General features: G+C 49.8%; 1 protein-coding gene across 2 annotated transcripts in view; it reads right to left on the bottom strand.

Moving 5' to 3' along the window:
* The window catches only part of bace2 (beta-secretase 2), a 77,914-nt gene that overhangs the window by 40,731 nt on the left and 18,653 nt on the right, over nt 1–18,530 (bottom strand). For both annotated transcript variants that reach the window (XM_070893865.1, XM_070893866.1), the window contains exon 3: nt 63–279. In XM_070893865.1, the coding sequence (XP_070749966.1) occupies nt 63–279 (217 nt within the window). The remainder of the gene's footprint in view (nt 1–62; nt 280–18,530) is intronic.

Raw genomic sequence — 18,530 nt, 5'->3', positions numbered from 1 at the left:
AACGAAGAAAAAAGGATAAATTTGTATTTTATTTTCAGTATTACAAAAAAAAGAGAACTTACTTTGGCCAGCGTACTGTAGGCCAGTCCCAGAATCCCCTGCCAGTTTATTCCAGGCAAGAAGAAGTTTTCTGATTCCATGATTATGGCAATATTGATGGTGACCGTACCATTAGGTCCTTTGGGAATGGTGACAACATCCGTGCCAAGTCTACCCATCCAACTTCCCTGGGTATACCTGACAGAGACATCTCGGTTAAGAGGCTTATAGGTGCTAGATCTGAACAAGAAAAAAAGATCAAGGGTTCAGAATCTCACCAATTCACAATTGAAACTCCTAACCATGCACAAGGCAAAACCCATTCAGAATAAATATAATGTAGCACATATTAAAGCTTAAATGTTAAGAAAAAAAACCCCAATCCTGCACTTTTTCTAGACTCCCCCAATGAATCCAGCTTAGCTCAATGGTAGCAGTCCCACCTCAGTCAGGTCCAAGTCCCACTCCAGGACTCAATAATACAATCGGAGCCAACCTTCTCCTGCAGTCCAGAGGTTGCGCTGCGTCATCGTCCTTTGGGCAAGACATCAAACGGTGGCCCTGTTCTATTGGCTCAATGTGAAAGATCCCATGCAGGACCAATGCGGGATTGCAGGATTGACATATGAAGAAAGACTGGATCGACTAGACTTATATTCACTGGAATTTTTAGGGGAGATCTCATAGACACATATAAAATTCTGACGGGATTGGACAGGTTAGATGCAGGAACAATATTCCCGATGTTGGGGAAGTCCAGAACCAGGGGTTACAGTCTAAGGATAAGGGGTAAGCCATTTAGGACCAAGATGAGGAGAAACTTCTTCACCCAGAGAGAGTGGTGAACCTGTGGAATTCTCTACCACAGAAAGTTGTTGAGGCCAGTTCATTAGATATATTCAAAAGAGAGTTAGATGTAGCCCTTACGGCTAAAGGGATCAAGGGGAATGGAGAGAAAGCAAGAATGGGGTACTGAAGTTGTATGATCAGCCATGATCATATTGAATGGTGGTGCAGGCTCGAAGGGCCGAATGGCCTACTCCTGCACCTATTTTCTATGTTTCTATACCAGTCATAGAGCCATTACGGCACAGGAGGCCGCCATTCAGCCCATCGAGTCCCTGCCGGAGTATTTGCTAAAGCTCGGGAGACCATTCAAGCAGAAACTAGATTCAAAGATCATTAATCTCACTGCTTTTAGTGCGATTCTGGAGTAGACAGAATGGGCCCCAATGGCAGATAAGAGTAGCGATGAGAGAGCGGAGGAGCAGGCTGGAGCAGAGTGCTGGTGTGAACCGAGGAAGGAAGCAGAGGAGAAAAAGGAAAAAAAAAAGAGAACCAGCAAAATCCGTCTGGGAAAAAGCGAGAAGAATGGCAACATAAACCGAGGCAGGGAAGGGTAGAAATAAGTGCCTCAACGTCACCGACAATTGTATAAACAATTGATAGATTTAGCAACGAAGAGTATCAATACTTATTGACAATAATTTTAAATTTCTGCAAGAAATTAAGGAAAAATCCGACAATTTCTGAATATTGGATAGGATATATCTGCAGCTTAGCGTATGTATCCTACTACAGTTTCAGAGTCTGGATTGCTTTTAAGTAGTCAGCTTTTTAAAAAAATATAGATTTTTTTTTAAGTTGACCAGGTTGGTATGTATAGTTGGGGTCACCAACTCTGGTTGGACATATTCCTGGAGGTTTCATCACATGACCTCCTGCCTCCAATTGACCTACCCAGTAAAACAATATCCCTGCCCCCCCGCATCTCCAATATTTTTACAACTAATAAATTAAAAAAATGATTTTAACACCTCAAAGCTTCATTCTCCTGGGTTGCTCATGGCCATGCCCAGGAGATTAATCAATTCCTGGAGACTCCAGGGCAATCCTGGAGAACTTAAGAATTAGGAGCAGGAGTAGGCCATATGGCCCCTCGAGCCTGCTCCGCCATTCAATAAGATCATGGCTGATCTTCTACCTCAACTCCGCCTTCCCGCACTATCCCCATATCCCTTGGTTCCCTTAATATCGAAAGATCTATTGATCTCTGTCTTGAATATACTCAACGATTGGGCCTCCACAGCCCTATGAGACTCTCCATCCTCTGAGTGAAGAAGTTTCTCATCATCTCAGTCCTAAATGGCTGACCCCTTATTCTGAGACTGTGGAGGGTCGGCAACTCTGTGTATAGTATTGGAAGTGTGTGGATGTTGATTGAGAACAGGATCAAGCCTGACACAATCAAATAAGCTACTAATACTCAACATGAAGGCTCACACATGAAGAATGGGCATATTGCTGAGGTATTGCAAGGTAACTAGCATTCATGGGGCTGGACTCCAGTAAGGCGGCTTTAAAAAAAGAGATGGGGAGAGGAGAAAATGGTGGGATGAAGGAAAACAATACCTGTCCAGCACACCTCGAGAATAATTTCATCCATGCTACCCTCAGGTACAAGTACCAAGAGGCAAGAGTTATAAAGCACATCAAAAATTTTATTGGAAAAAATATTCCATGGGCAGCACCCCCTGCTGGCTGCAAAGAATGTTGTTGTTCTCTCTCTCACTGCCTCCCCCCCACTCTCTCCAAAAGGATTAATCATAGTTGTTCGAGTAACACAGACTGCTCAAACAAAAAGGAAAGGTAATATCCAGAGAGCATCTAAAACAAAAGGAAATTGAGCATACCTCTTGGCTGATTTTAAAAAAAAAATTCATTCCTGGGATGTGGGCATCGCTGGCAAGGCCAGTATTTATTGCCCATCCCGAAATGCCCTTGCAAAGGTGGTGGTGAGTCACCTTCATGAACCGCTGCAGTCCTTGTGGTGAAGGTACTGTACTCCCACAGTGCTGCTCAGTATACTCCCTTGTAGTGGTCTGGTACAACTCCGTAGCTTCTGGACCATTTCAGAAGGCAGTTAAGAGTCAACCACATTGCTGTGGGTCTGGAGTCACATATCGGCCAGACTGGGTAAGGACAACAGATTTCCTTCCCTAAAGGACATTAGTGAACCACATGGGTTTTTACTTCAATCCGATAGCGCATGGTCACTATTACTGACACTAGCTTTTTATTCCAGATTTATTTAATTGTAACTAAATTTAAATTCCCCAGCTGCCGTGATAGGATTTGAACTCACGTCTCCGGATCAATAGTCCAGGCATCTGGATTCACTACAGGGTAGTCCAGTAACATAACCACCATGTTACTGTACCTTAGAGCACTGCCAGCGGATACTGAACAAAAAAACCTTTGGACATTCCCTGCTTTGCATCCAGAGAGGAGGATGTAAGACTGAGAAACTCCCTTCTGCCATACTTCTCAACCAAGCAACCTTCGGTAGTTGGAGTCGATTTTACAAAGTGACTTTCTCCATTAGATTACTGCACTCTCATCACTTTGCTATGCAGACTCTCTCAATTAGGACAGATTCACAGTATTTTACACCCCAGCAAGCAATATCCTCTCAGCCTTGCTTAATAATTACAGATCTTATGCCTCCCGAGGAGACTGGCGCTGAGCCAAAAACCCAAGGAATGGCAAAGCTGAAGTTGAAAACACTAATTCGAATGCAAGGCGGAAATGATTAGTAGCATGCAAGAGTAATAAACACCTATATAAAACACAGCAAGCTATTTTTATACTAAATAACGTAACAGGCACCATGATCTGTCCATTCTTACTCGTCTTTGCTATCCATCCAGTGAGGGATACGAGACACAAACAAAACAAATGATCGAGCAGAAAGCAAGGAGGTGGAGGAGAAAACCCAAGGAAATAAACAAAGAAGCAATTGGTTTCCAATTAACCAGATGATTACTTGAGTCTTGCTGTACGGCAGAGCATTGATCAGATGAAATGACATCAGCCAGCCTTCTCTTCAGGCAAAACTTTGCTTTCAAAATTTAATTTAGAAGAAAATAAAAGGCCAATGTTTGTAGCTGAGGGCAAGAGGAGATTGCAATTTATTTGACAGGCTAGATTCAAAGAGATTGATCACAGAAATCTTCTCGTGGGCTAGGTATCAGCCATGGCTCAGTGGGTAGCACTCTCATCTCAGAGTCAGAAGGACATGTCTCACTCCAGAGTTTTGAGCACATAATCTAGGCTGACACTGCCACTGCGGTACTGAGGGAGTGCTGCACTGCCGGAGGTGCCGTCTTTCGGATGAGACATTAAACCGAGGCCCCATCTGCTCTCAGGTGGACATAAAGGATCTCATGGCACTATTTCGAAGAAGAGCAGGGGAGTTATCCCCAGTGTCCTGGTCAATATTTTTCCCTTAACCAACATCACAAACAGATTATTTGGTCATTATCAATTGCTGTTTGTGGGAGCTTGCTATGCACAAACCGGCTGCTGTGTTTCCAACATTACCACAGTGACTACTTCAAAAGTACTTCATTGGCTGTCAAGTGCTTTAGGATGTCCTGAGGACGTGAAGGCTGCGATATAAAATGTTAACTTCTTTCTTCTGCTCCCTAACCATGGGCCTAGACAGGAGAATTCAATTGGGAAAGGTTTCCCTAATGCGATATAGGGAAAAATGTAAAATTAATCTTGTAATTGCAAATGTCACCCATCTTGATCAATCTTGGGACAGATCCAATTACTGCCTCATCTGTTGGGAGTCTCTCCATTGGTTAATACAACAGAAGTGAGAGTCCCCCATCGGTGAATATTAAAAAAAAAACCTTAACAAAAAAGGAGGGTAAAGTACGGTGATAATTCTGGTGATCACAGTACAAGGATTGTGTGCAGGAGGAGAGAGTGTAGAGAAGCATCAATAGCAACTCCAAAGTGCAAAGAAGATGAGCTACAAGAGAAGATTAGTGAAGCTCCAATTCCACAGTACAGAAACCAGGTCAAGAGGAAAATGAGAAGTAACTGCTAAATTTATGGATATTTTCCATCCGGCACCGGCTCGATGGGCAAAATGGCCTCCTTCTGTGCTGTAACCATTCTATGATTCTATCAAGACTCGTGAGAATTTTCTTTTACGCACTGGCATTGTGGTATTTTCATTTCCCTATGGTTATACAGTGGAACAATCATGGAGGCTGTGACTCAGTTCTTTTTGATGCACTGCGACTGGGAAGAAAAATCTTACACAATCTGATTGGCGAATGTCAGCAACTTGCATTTAGATGGTGCATTTAGCGTAGTGAAACTGTCGCAAGGAGCTTCACAGGAGCATTAACGAAATTTGACACCGAGCCACAGAGATATTGGGACAGGTGGCCAAATAATCTTGGTCAGAGCGTTAGGAGCAACTTAAAATCAGGAGAGGTAGAGAGGTGGAAAGGTTTAATGAGGGAATTCCAGAGCTTGGGGCCTCGGCAGCTGAAGGCACGGCCGCCAATGGTAGGACGATGGAAATCGGGGATGCGCAAAAGGCCAGAATTGGAGGGCGCTGAGATCTCGGAGATAACAGAGAAAGACATAAAGTAACCAGTTTAAAAAGGAGAACTAACCAAGGAAGGGGAGAATTGACAGAACAAACTCAACAGGCACAAGAAAAAAATGGAACCGACAGATACATTGATGTGGATTGTGTGAATACAAGCTCCCACGGTTCAGACATCCCATGTGGCATGATCCACCGCCAACAAATTGTTACTTGGTGATCTCCAGTGATGTGAGCAGATTACAGAGAGTCAAGGTCAGAGTGAAATGAAAGACCACCTCTTTCATCTCAGCTCCGCACATTACAAGGGCTGTAGGCTAAGCCCAACACGCACAATTAGCACAAACTATCTTGTTTCTTTGTGTTAAGAACTTCACAGGAGAAAAAAAGACTTGCATTAATACAGCACCTCTCACGACCACCGGATGTCCCAAAGGGCTTTAAAGCCAATTAAGTACTTTTAATCACTGTTGTAATGTGGGAAACGTAGCAGGCATTTTCGCACAGCAAGCTCCCACAACTAGCAATGTGAATAATGACCAGATAATGGGTCCAAGTTTCGGGTGGAGTTGCTCCAATTTTCTTGGAGCAACTTGTTTAGTTTGGAGTATCTTAGAAATCGCAATTCTCGGCACTTAGTTTGCTCCAGTTCTAGTGAGTTAGTTTAGGTTCATTTTAGTTCAGGCATTTATTTTCAAAAAAGAGGGTGTGTCCAGCCACTTAGGCCTGTTTTGCAAGTTTCGGCAGTGAAAACTTACTTCAAACTAACTTAGAATGGAGTAAGTGTCCACTTTTGTAAGTTCTGAAAAACCTTACCTAGAGTTAAGTTTAGTGCAGGCACAGCCAGAGACAGCGAGTGGGAAGCATTAAACACAAAGGACACATCAACATCATAACGGGCGGGGTAGGGAAGTTAGAGGATTTTCCATAAACACCTTCACAACATTAAAGAAGCAAAGTACATTTAAAGTTCCAAGCAAAGCAGAACTAAAGCACTAAACACTAAACGAAGCACAAAAAGTAATAAGCAATAATTAATAAAAAAAATAGAAGGAACCCTGCACCTGAAGCACCAAGACCCAAGTAATAAGCAATCAATCAATAAAAAATAGAAGTCCTACCATTATGTGAAGGAAAGGTGAGGGGTGCGCGGGGGGGGAAGGGGGAGAAAGGGGTGCTCGGGGGGGATGGGGGAGAAAGGGGTGCGCGGGGGTGATGGGGGAGAAAGGGGTGCGCGGGGGTGATGGGGGAGAAAGGGGTGCGCGGGGGGATGGGGGAGAAAGGGGTGCGCGGGGGGGGATGGGGGAGAAAGGGGTGCGCGGGGGGGATGGGGGAAGAAAGGGGTGCGCGGGGGGGATGGGGGAAGAAAGGGGTGCGCGGGGGGATGGGGGAGAAAGGGGTGCGCGGGGGGGGATGGGGGAGAAAGGGGTGCGCGGGGGGGATGGGGGAGAAAGGGGTGCGCGGGGGGGGATGGGGGAGAAAGGGGTGCGCGGGGGGGGGATGGGGGAGAAAGGGGTGCGCGGGGGGGGATGGGAGAGAAAGGGGTGCGCGGGGGGGGATGGGGGAGAAAGGGGTGCGCGGGGGGGATGGGGGAGAAAGGGGTGCGCGGGGGGGATGGGGGAGAAAGGGGTGCGCGGGGGGGATGGGGGAGAAAGGGGTGCGCGGGGGGATGGGGGAGAAAGGGGTGCGCGGGGGGGATGGGGGAGAAAGGGGTGCGCGGGGGGGATGGGGGAGAAAGGGGTGCGCGGGGGGGATGGGGGAGAAAGGGGTGCGCGGGGGGGATGGGGGAGAAAGGGGTGCGCGGGGGGGATGGGGGAGAAAGGGGTGCGCGGGGGGGATGGGGGAGAAAGGGGTGCGCGGGGGGGATGGGGGAGAAAGGGGTGCGCGGGGGGGATGGGGGAGAAAGGGGTGCGCGGGGGGGATGGGGGAGAAAGGGGTGCGCGGGGGGGATGGGGGAGAAAGGGGTGCGCGGGGGGGATGGGGGAGAAAGGGGTGCGCGGGGGGGATGGGGGAGAAAGGGGTGCGCGGGGGGGATGGGGGAGAAAGGGGTGCGCGGGGGGGATGGGGGAGAAAGGGGTGCGCGGGGGGGATGGGGGAGAAAGGGGTGCGCGGGGGGATGGGGGAGAAAGGGGTGCGCGGGGGGGATGGGGGAGAAAGGGGTGCGCGGGGGGGATGGGGGAGAAAGGGGTGCGCGGGGGGGATGGGGGAGAAAGGGGTGCGCGGGGGGGATGGGGGAGAAAGGGGTGCGCGGGGGGGATGGGGGAGAAAGGGGTGCGCGGGGGGGATGGGGGAGAAAGGGGTGCGCGGGGGGATGGGGGAGAAAGGGGTGCGCGGGGGGATGGGGGAGAAAGGGGTGCGCGGGGGGGATGGGGGAGAAAGGGGTGCGCGGGGGGGATGGGGGAGAAAGGGGTGCGCGGGGGGATGGGGGAGAAAGGGGTGCGCGGGGGGGATGGGGGAGAAAGGGGTGCGCGGGGGGGATGGGGGAGAAAGGGGTGCGCGGGGGGGATGGGGGAGAAAGGGGTGCGCGGGGGGGATGGGGGAGAAAGGGGTGCGCGGGGGGGATGGGGGAGAAAGGGGTGCGCGGGGGGGATGGGGGAGAAAGGGGTGCGCGGGGGGGATGGGGGAGAAAGGGGTGCGCGGGGGGGATGGGGGAGAAAGGGGTGCGCGGGGGGGATGGGGGAGAAAGGGGTGCGCGGGGGGGATGGGGGAGAAAGGGGTGCGCGGGGGGGATGGGGGAGAAAGGGGTGCGCGGGGGGGATGGGGGAGAAAGGGGTGCGCGGGGGGGATGGGGGAGAAAGGGGTGCGCGGGGGGGATGGGGGAGAAAGGGGTGCGCGGGGGGGATGGGGGAGAAAGGGGTGCGCGGGGGGGATGGGGGAGAAAGGGGTGCGCGGGGGGGATGGGGGAGAAAGGGGTGCGCGGGGGGGATGGGGGAGAAAGGGGTGCGCGGGGGGGATGGGGGAGAAAGGGGTGCGCGGGGGGGATGGGGGAGAAAGGGGTGCGCGGGGGGATGGGGGAGAAAGGGGTGCGCGGGGGGGATGGGGGAGAAAGGGGTGCGCGGGGGGATGGGGGAGAAAGGGGTGCGCGGGGGGGATGGGGGAGAAAGGGGTGCGCGGGGGGGATGGGGGAGAAAGGGGTGCGCGGGGGGGATGGGGGAGAAAGGGGTGCGCGGGGGGGATGGGGGAGAAAGGGGTGCGCGGGGGGGATGGGGGAGAAAGGGGTGCGCGGGGGGGATGGGGGAGAAAGGGGTGCGCGGGGGGGATGGGGGAGAAAGGGGTGCGCGGGGGGGATGGGGGAGAAAGGGGTGCGCGGGGGGGATGGGGGAGAAAGGGGTGCGCGGGGGGGATGGGGGAGAAAGGGGTGCGCGGGGGGGATGGGGGAGAAAGGGGTGCGCGGGGGGGATGGGGGAGAAAGGGGTGCGCGGGGGGGATGGGGGAGAAAGGGGTGCGCGGGGGGGTGGGGGAGAAAGGGGTGCGCGGGGGGGGTGGGGGAGAAAGGGGTGCGCGGGGGGGATGGGGGAGAAAGGGGTGCGCGGGGGGGATGGGGGAGAAAGGGGTGCGCGGGGGGGATGGGGGAGAAAGGGGTGCGCGGGGGGCATAGGGGAGAAAGGGGTGCGCGGGGGGGATGGGGTAGAAAGGGGTGCGCGGGGGGGATGGGGGAGAAAGGGGTGCGCGGGGGGGGGATGGGGGAGAAAGAGGGGTGTGCGCGGCAATGGGAGAGGGAGGGGGGATTGGGGGCAAAGAGAGGGGTGTGCCGGGGGGGGGGGACGGCTCTCTCCTCCAGCCATTCGATCATTTATAGTGCCCCCCCCGCTCCCACGCTCCTCCATCGCTCCCTGGTACCCACACCATTCAAACACAGACTGGGGGAAAAACGCCCTGCTGAGCCATTGCGCAGGCACGCATGCTCTAACGCACCTGCACAACGCTGCCGACAATGACAAGACGGCTGATCACTAGCCCCGCCCCCCTGCAGGCTGCGATCGGCTTGCTCCGCCCCAGGGAGACGATGCTGCACCACGCCACACTCCAGGAGGACCGGAGAATTGTTGAAGAAGATTCCGGCGCACCTTCGAGCCCAGACAGGTCACGTAAGTCTCGGAGGTGCGCCGTTTTCACCAGAACCGGAAACTTGGGCCTAATGTGTTTTAGTGATGTTGATTGAGGGAAAAATATTGGCCCACGACACCAGGCATAACTCCCCTGCTGCTCTTTAATATCATGCCATGAGATAATTTACATCCACCCGTGGGGGCAGACTGGGCCTCGGTTTAACGTCTCATCCAAAAGACGACACCTCTGACAGTCCAGCGCTCCCTTAGCACTGCACTGGAGTGTCAACCTAGAATTTTGTGCTCAAGTCTCTGGAGTGGGTCCTGAACCCACGACCTTCTGACTCAGAGGTGAGCATGCCACCCACTGAGACACGGCTGAGAGGGGGAGCATTTTGCATGGGATACCCTCTACCTTTACACGGGTCACAACATTAGGACTCATCAAAAATAATTCCGCAGCTCTTCTGTCTGCCTTAAGCAGCGAAGCTACCAAGAGTCCCAGGTTAAATCTCCAGTCTCGACTGAGGTGGTTCATCTCAGCCTTGGCTGCGGTCCAGCCCTCTTTCTCTCTTCTTTCCCCTCCCGCCCAAACAACCTCACCAAGCCTTTCCAACGCTCCCTCCTCCTTTAAACCTACCTCTTTGACCAAGCTTTGGTCACCTGTCCCGATATCCTCTGAAGTGGCTTGATGTCGCATTTTGATAACGCTCCCATGAAGTGCCTCGAGTCGTTTTACTATGTTAAAGGTGCCATATAAATTCAAGTGGTTGTTGCTGCTGACACTCACAGTTTAGGCTTTCATTTGAAGACGGACTTGTGCCCATGTCACTGTACACCCGGAGGGATACAATGTCTACAGGAGAGATAGGGAGGGCAGAGAATTGGCTGAAAACAAGAGTAGTGATAAAAACCACTACTTATACCGGTTCAGTAGTGTAGTGGTTATGGTATGGGACCAGCATGCAAGAAGTTCGGTGTTCAACTCCAACCATGGCAAATTGAATTCAATAAATCTGGTAAATTGTAGGCAAGCATCGAGAAAGAGAGAGAGCGAGAGAGAGATGGTGAAAGTTACTAGCTCCCGGAACACATGACTTTGCCTGAAATCAGGGGAGTTTTGAAACCGACAAGTACTGAATTGCACTAAATGGCTGACGTGCCGCACAGAATCAGACACATTTACGGCACAGAAGGAGGCCATTGGCCCAGTGTGTCCGCGCCGGCCGAAGGAGAGCTATCCAGCCTAATCCCACTTTCGGTCCATAGCCTTGTAGGTTAACAGCACTTCAAGTGCACAATGCGGTTTAAGCGGTGCCTCTGTCATTGGTGCCTGTGATGACGACAAATGGTTGGTGCCATTTTCCTGATATAGGCTGCTGTCAGTGCAAATGCCGGATACTCTACCTATACCTGGAATCACTTTCAAATGTGAGTCATTGACCACGGAGTCAATAAGGTACTCCTTACGTTGGTGCTTGCTAACAGGATCCATTGGAGACTCAGCAACTATCACTGTTAGAGTTACCTTGTTTATTCAGCTCAGTGCAGCCATTCTGAATCCCAATCCTGGTCAAATATTCAAGCTTCAATTTAGTGCTTTACTTGCCTATGTAAAGACAGCGACTGCACTTCAAAAAAGTAATTAATGGGTTTTGAAACACTTTGTTACTTGATAAGGAATTACAGAAATGCATTCTTTTGTCTATTTATAGAGGCAGAAGAACTCTGTAAGGACCCTTATGCCATTATGTATACCCCAATTTCAGGATTGTTCAAAGCCAACAAAACTCACTACAGGAAAGGTGTTAAATTGTGGCCAAACTGGAGCCTTGCCAGTGCAGACCAATAACCAGAATAAGCAACTTATATTTATATAGAGCCTTTAATGTAAGAAAACATCCCTCGGAGTGTTATCAGACACCGAGTCGAAGGAGATGTTAAGATGGGCAGCTAAAAACTTGTTCCGAGGGATAGGTATTAAACAGCATTTTAGAGGAATGAGGGGTTCAGAGGCAGAGGGGTTCAGGGAGGGAATTCCAGAGCTTGGGGCCGAGACTGTTGACGGCACAGTCGCCAAAGGTGGGGCGAAAGATGATGCTCAGGAGCCTCGAGTTGGAGGATCACTGAGTTCTTGGAGGGTTGTGGGGCTGGAGGAGGTTATATAGATAGGGAGGGGGGGGGTGCGAGTCCAGGAAGGGATTTGAACACAAGGATGAGAATATTAAAACTGGAGGCGTTGGACGACAGAGAGCCAGCGTAAGTCAGGGAGCACAGAGGTGATGGGTGAACGAGAATTGGTGAATCCTCCCTCACTTCCCCACAAGCCCATCGTCGAGTCCTTACCCACCACTAGGGGAGGTGATAAACAGATGCAAGTCACTTCCCACCTGGGAAGGTGAAGCAAATCAACTGAATAATTCTGAACAGCCACTCCCTAGGATTCGAGGAGCACCCAAAGCCTTCTCTTCTCTTTTCCCTTCTCTCTCCTTTTTAGTGGAGATTGTGGAGTAAGTTGCAACTCAAACCAAGTGGCAACATTCAAGGCCGCTGTGTTGGAAGCAAAAAGTACATCATGAAATTACTATTGAAAACTATTATTCACAATACAGAAACAGTGTAAAGAGAGATGGTGACCACTGAAAGGTATAATGCCCCTTAATAATAAGTCCTCACAGAATAACTTGCTCTTCAAGTCTCACACTTATCACAACAGTGACAACTTGTTACACCTTTGTCAGGACATACCCAAATACTGTAACTATACTGCAGTATAAAACAATTCAAATAATGAACATAATTTCTAAACTCAAATTATCTGGCTGCCCCAAAACCAATTGAATGGGATAAAGTGTTACACAGGATGTCACTACATTGCACAACCCATTCTCCTGTACCACACCCAACCCCACTTTACAGGAAAGGTTATATTTATTTCATATCATTTGTATTGCATGTCCCTTCATCCCTGTCCCTGGGTTGCTGCAATACCCAAATATTGATCTATCATGTCTATTGTATACCAGGATGAGCATTCCATTAAGGTGGACAGGAGAGGTTCTGCTGCAAGTGCCAGGTTCTCCTAGAGTTCAGGGCATGCTTCGTGAAACTTACTGAAAACTGGGGCGGTCTTAATCTCATCGGGTTACTTTAAGTTTCCTGAATAGAAAACTGGTACGGAATGCATAATGATCCAGTCCACTGCAAGTTACGTATATTAGCAGTTTGCACCATACATTGAACGTCACGTCTTCGTACCTGGTTAATGAATTCTCATCAATCTTTAGACTCCTGACAGCTCCTTGGGCTAACTGGTTTCATTTATTTTTGGCTCAAGTACAACTTTAAATTTGTAACGTTGCAGAACTAACATATGCGTTTCAAGTACAATGCTAAAAATAAAACATTTAAAGACTCCAGGCCCGATTTTAACCCTTCACACTCTCCGGGAGCAGCGCAGGCGGGTGATCAACATGGCATATGGAAACCTCCGGTCACCTTCCCGACATGTTTGCACCCGCCGCCATTTAAAGCAGACCCTATTCTTGGGGGGTCGGAGTCACCGACAGGACCGGCTTTTTTTGCCCATCCCTCGTGGCCCTTGAGAAGGTGGTGTCGAGCCTTCTCCTGCAAGCGTTGCAGTCTGTTTGCGGAAAGTACTTCCACAGTGTGCCGTTAGGTAGGTTCCTGACCCAGCGGCAATGAAGGAATGGGGGGATATTTCCCAGTCGGGATGGCGTGTGACTTGAAGGGGATCTTGGAAGTGAGGGTGTTCCCATGCGCCTGCTGCCCTTGTCCTTCCAGGCGGCGGAGGTTGTGGGTTTGGGAGATGGTGCAAGTATCCTGCTCCGTCAGGTGCAAAAACCCGCTCCTACCCGCCGCCCCTCCCCCCCGAGTTTGAGCGGGTGTCCATCAATGTTCCCATTTTTTTTTTTTGGTGGGGCGGTGGGGGGGGGGGAGAGGGACACATCCCCTTTAAGGGTCTGCGCAGCCTATTTAAATTTCTGTGCATGCGCATTTTGCTCCGTTGTGAAGCCGGCAAGCAGCCTGCACGGGATCGCCAGAGCGCTGTGCGGCCTGGCAGTTAAACTGGAACGCTGCTGTCCATCCTGGAAAACAATAACGAGGTCCAGGAGTTAAAATGGCCTGGGCCACTCGCCAGCACCATGATGGATGCTTCTTACCCATCCCAGTCCCGTCCATCGTCCCCCAGCCCTCGCATCCAGAGCTAAAAGGGAGGCTTTCCATTCTGTTCATTACATAGAATTTACAGCACAGAAACAGGAATTTCAATCCAACTGGTCTATATCATCCCACCTTACTTCATCTAACCCGATCAGCATAAAAGAATGACAGACTTGCATTTACATAGCGCCTTTTATGTCCACTAGACTTCCCAAAGTGTGTTACAGCCAATGAAGTACTTTTTGAAGTGTGGTCGCTGTTGGAAACATTACACAAGCTTCTATTCCTTGTGTAATGAGGTACTGAAGTTGCACGTTCAGCCATGAACTCATTGAATGGTGGTGCAGGCTCGAAGGGCTGAATGGCCTACTCTTGCACCGATTTTCTATGTTTCTATGTAATTATTCGCCTTGAACTGCATGTCTCCCGAGCGTTACCCTGCCCTCCCCTCCCTTGATGATCAGCACTCTCCTACCATCACTGCAGCGTACTTCACTCCGTCTCCATCAGCTCCTATAGTCACACTCTGCACCTGCGACTCTCCTCACTATTCCTTCCTTTACCCCACCTTGCTCACACCAGCAACATTATTCTACCCTCACTTGCATGTCCTCGAAGCGTCACATCACTTCTGCGCCCTCTAGTTTCTCTTCTTTCCCATTCACCGGTATAAACTTTACATGCCAACCCCCTCTTGAGAGCTTATTCCCCCATCTCCCCCAACCACATTTAACCTATCAGTCGCTCGCTTATTCCTTCTCCTATCAGTTTGGAGGCAGGAGAAAGTTTCAAAATTTGGGTCGGTTATTGGCTGAAAACTAGCTTGAAATAAAGTTACAACAGTGAGCCAATTGAATCTGCAAGTTGGAAAGATGCAAATCGTCAACAAGATATTATGCAACAGACCAGGAAATTACCAGCAAACAAGTGTCAGGGACAGCTCAAGCCTAACAACACCTGGAATGAGTATTCTTGTCCTCGGTTCTTTGCAGGGGTGGGGGGAGCGGGAAATGGCAGGGTATATTGATTTGGGTTCAGTTGAGTCAGCTGTGGCTCAGTGGGTAGCACACTCGCCACTGCGCCAGAAGTTGTGGGTTCAACTCTCACTCCAGGAACTGGAGCACAAAAATCTAGGCTGACACTCCAATGCCGTACCGAGGGAGTACTGCACTGTTGGAGGTGCCATCTTTCAGATGAGACCTTAAACCCAGGCCCTGTCTGCCCTCTCAGGCGGATTCAAAAGATCCCTAGGCACCATTTCGAAGAAGAGAGGGGAGTTTATTCTGAGTGTCTTGGCAAATATTTATCACTCATCAACATAACAAACACAGATTATCTGGTCATTATCACATTGCTGTTTGTGGGTGCTTGCTGTGCGCAAATTGGCTGCAGCGTTTCCCACATTACAACAGTGACGACACTCCAAAAGTACACCATTGGCTGTACAGCTCTTTGAGACATCCAGTGGTTGTGAAAAGCGCAACATAAATGCAAGTCTTCCTTTTTATTCTTTTCATGAACCACGGTTGATGCAAGAGTTTAACTGATAAACAACCCATATCTAAGAATGGATGCCGACAACTCTTAGTGCTGGGACAATGGGTTGCAGGTAACTTCATCCAGACATCATAAAAGGATATTCCTCCCCCAACCTGTAACACAGGCAGTCAACCCTCATCACGTCTCTTTCACTGACAAACATACTGGATATTCTACCCTACCCAACCCAAAGCAATCAATGCACTTCCTGGTATTATAATTAGTTGGGAGTACAGGTGGGTGGCTGGGAGCCAGAAAATCTTATACCAAGAATTTTGCTGACCTTTGGAATGAAAACAAATTCTAATCCTGATGACGAGTACTCAAACATCACTTCACTTCGGAGCTGGTTAGGTTGGTGCTATCTGTGCACTGTGTGCTATTTCCCCTCCATTTTGCCTTTTTAAAAATCACAGTGTGGGTCGAAGGAAAAGACTTGCATTCATATAGCGCCTTTCATGATCGTCTCACTTCGCAAAGCGCTTTACTGCCAATGAAGTTCATTTGAAGTATAGTCACTGTTGCAATGTAGGAAACAACAGCCAATTTGTGCACAGCAAATCTCCACAAACAACAATGTGAATAACGTCCAGATAATCTGTTCTCTGCTTATTGATTGAGGGATAAATATTGGCCAGGGCACCGGGGATAACTCCTCTGCGCTTCTTCAAAATAGTGTCATGGGAGCTTTGACATCCACCCGAGAGCGCAGGTCTGACGTCTCATCCGAAAGACGGCAGCTCCAACAGTGCAGCACTCCCTCAGCACTGCACTGGAGTGTCAGCCTAGATTTTGAGCTCAAGTCCCTGGAGTGGGACTTGTACCCACAACCTTCCTACTCCGAGGTGAGGGTGCTACCCACTGAGCCACAGCTGACACAATTTCTTCACAATGAGAGCACAGTTTCTGTTGGCAAAACAAAATCGACAGATTCTGTGGAACCGAATGGGAAGGGTTGCGTGGGAGGGGTTATAATCAGGTGGATTGACTCACCGAGGTCACCCCGCTATCGCCATTTTCGTTGACTTTCAAGTCGGCTGAGGCTTCCGCTACGGGCAGGGGAGGGGGCTAATTGAAACGTCGTGGCTCGATGATGCCATCAGTGCCACGGTGCTATTTTTACTGCAACTTTGAGGGGACGGGGAGAACTGTCCAATTACAATCCCATCAGAGAAACCCTGCCAGAGGCACCAGAGGATACACCAGGGTCACTTTCATTGTTTATGTTGAGTATGCAATAACACATTAGGCTTAGTACCGTGAACTCAATCAGGTGCGACCTGACTCTTTATTAACTTTCAAAAGTGAGGATTAAACATGGAGGCTGCACGTGTGTGTCTGTGGCCAAATGACCTCCGACGGTCGCTCCTGGGGGCCAGGTGTGTGTGTGTGTGTGTGTGTGTGTATGTTCGTAATTCTAATATACTGCTCAAAATAGGTTCGCAATACCAGACACCGTTGATTTAATTACTGAATGCTTAAATCAATCAGGATGTGGAACTCGCGACCACAGGGAGTGGTCAAGGCAAATAGCAGAGATACATTCAAGGGAAAACTGGATAAAAACATGAGGGAGAGAGAAGTAGATTATGCTGATGGGTTCGGTGGAAAGGGGTGGTAGGGGGCTTGTGTGGCACTTAAACACCGGCACAGACCTGTTGGGCTGAATGGCCGGTTACGGTGCTGAAAAATTCTAACATTTACCATCTTCGATGACACTGGCAGGTCATACGATCGCAATAATTACAGAAGGCCATTTGGCCCTTCTCCCTCATCCCTCGAGAAGGGAAAGACCTACAGCAAAGTATTCATTTGTATGGCATTAAGGTTTGCACTTGCATTACCTAGCTAAAGTCCCATAATCTTAAAATCACAGCCAAGGGAAAATCGCCTTCTCTGCACAAAAGGTCGTAGAAATCTGGAATTCTGTTCCCAAGAAGGCTGTGGATGCTGAAACAATTGGAGCTTTAAAGAGGGAGATCCATAGATTTTTGTTAGGCAAGGCGGGTAAATGGAGTTTGATGTACAGATTCGCCATGATCAGTTTTTTTTAAAATTCGTTCCGGGACGTGGGCGTCGCTGGCAATCTCGGCATTTATTGCCCATCCCTAATTGTCCTCGAGAAGATGGTGATGAGCCACCTTCTTGAACCGCTGCAGTCCATGTGCAGTTATCGTTTCTTGTAGTGGTTTGTAAAGGGCAGTTCAGAGGCAACCACATTGCTGTGGGTTTGCAGTCACATATAGGCCAGACCAGGCAAGGATGGCAGATTTCCTTCCCTAAAGGGCAATAGTGAACCAAATGGGGTTTTATGAAAATCCGATAGTTTCATCATTACCATTACTAGCTTTTTAATCTAATTGAATGGCAAACAGACTCAAGGGGCTGAATGGCATCTTCTTGTCCCGATGTTTCAGTGCAGTACTGAGGAGCATTGCATTGTCAGAGGCCCTGTTTGCAAAAGAAACCTTTAACCGAGGCCCCGTCCGGTCTCTCACGTGAACAGAAAGATCCCACAGCACTTTTTGAAATCAGCAGGAAAATTCCCCTAGTTCCATGGCCAATATTAATCCCAACACCACAAACACAGATTATTTATATCATTGCTGTTTGTGGGAGCTTGCTGTGTGAGTGTGTGCGTGCATGCCCACAGTGCCTGATCTGCCCTCAAGGCCTCCCTAGCTAGTGCCTGTGAAGAGACGCTTGCTCACGCCACCAGGAAATATCAAGACACTCAGGGCCCGCTGGAAGGAGCACTTCGAAGATCTCCTTAACCAAGACTCTATCTTCGACGCGAGTATCCTCGAATCCATCCCGCAGCATGCTACCTGCCACCACCTCAGCACAACCCCCGCACGGCACAAGCTGATCGACAGAATAAATGGGAAATTGTTTAACCTCCGCCACCTCCAGTCCAGATCCAAGGTCGTCCCATTCTCGGTCATTGAATTACAGTATGCAGACGCGCTTGCATCTGCGCACACTCGGAGGTCGAACTCCAAACCATCGTCAACACCTTCACGAGAGCATGGGCCTTACACTAAACATCCGTAAGACACTGAAACATAGAAACATAGAAAATAGGTGCAGGAGTAGGCCATTCGGCCCTTCTAGCCTGCACCGCCATTCAATGAGTTCATGGCTGAACATGAAACTTCAGTACCCCCTTCCTGCTTTCTCGCCATACCCCTTGATCTAACTCCCTTTTGAATATATTTAGTGAGTTGGCCTCAACAACTTTCTGTGGTAGAGAATTCCACAGGTTCACCACTCTCTGGGTGAAGAAGTTTCTCCTCATCTCGGTC

The sequence above is a fragment of the Pristiophorus japonicus genome, chromosome 11 (genome assembly GCF_044704955.1).
Source record: "Pristiophorus japonicus isolate sPriJap1 chromosome 11, sPriJap1.hap1, whole genome shotgun sequence".
NCBI classification, from domain to species: domain Eukaryota; kingdom Metazoa; phylum Chordata; class Chondrichthyes; family Pristiophoridae; genus Pristiophorus; species Pristiophorus japonicus.
The sequence above is the reverse complement of the archived record's forward strand: the minus strand, read 5'-3'. Positions and strand labels throughout refer to the sequence as shown.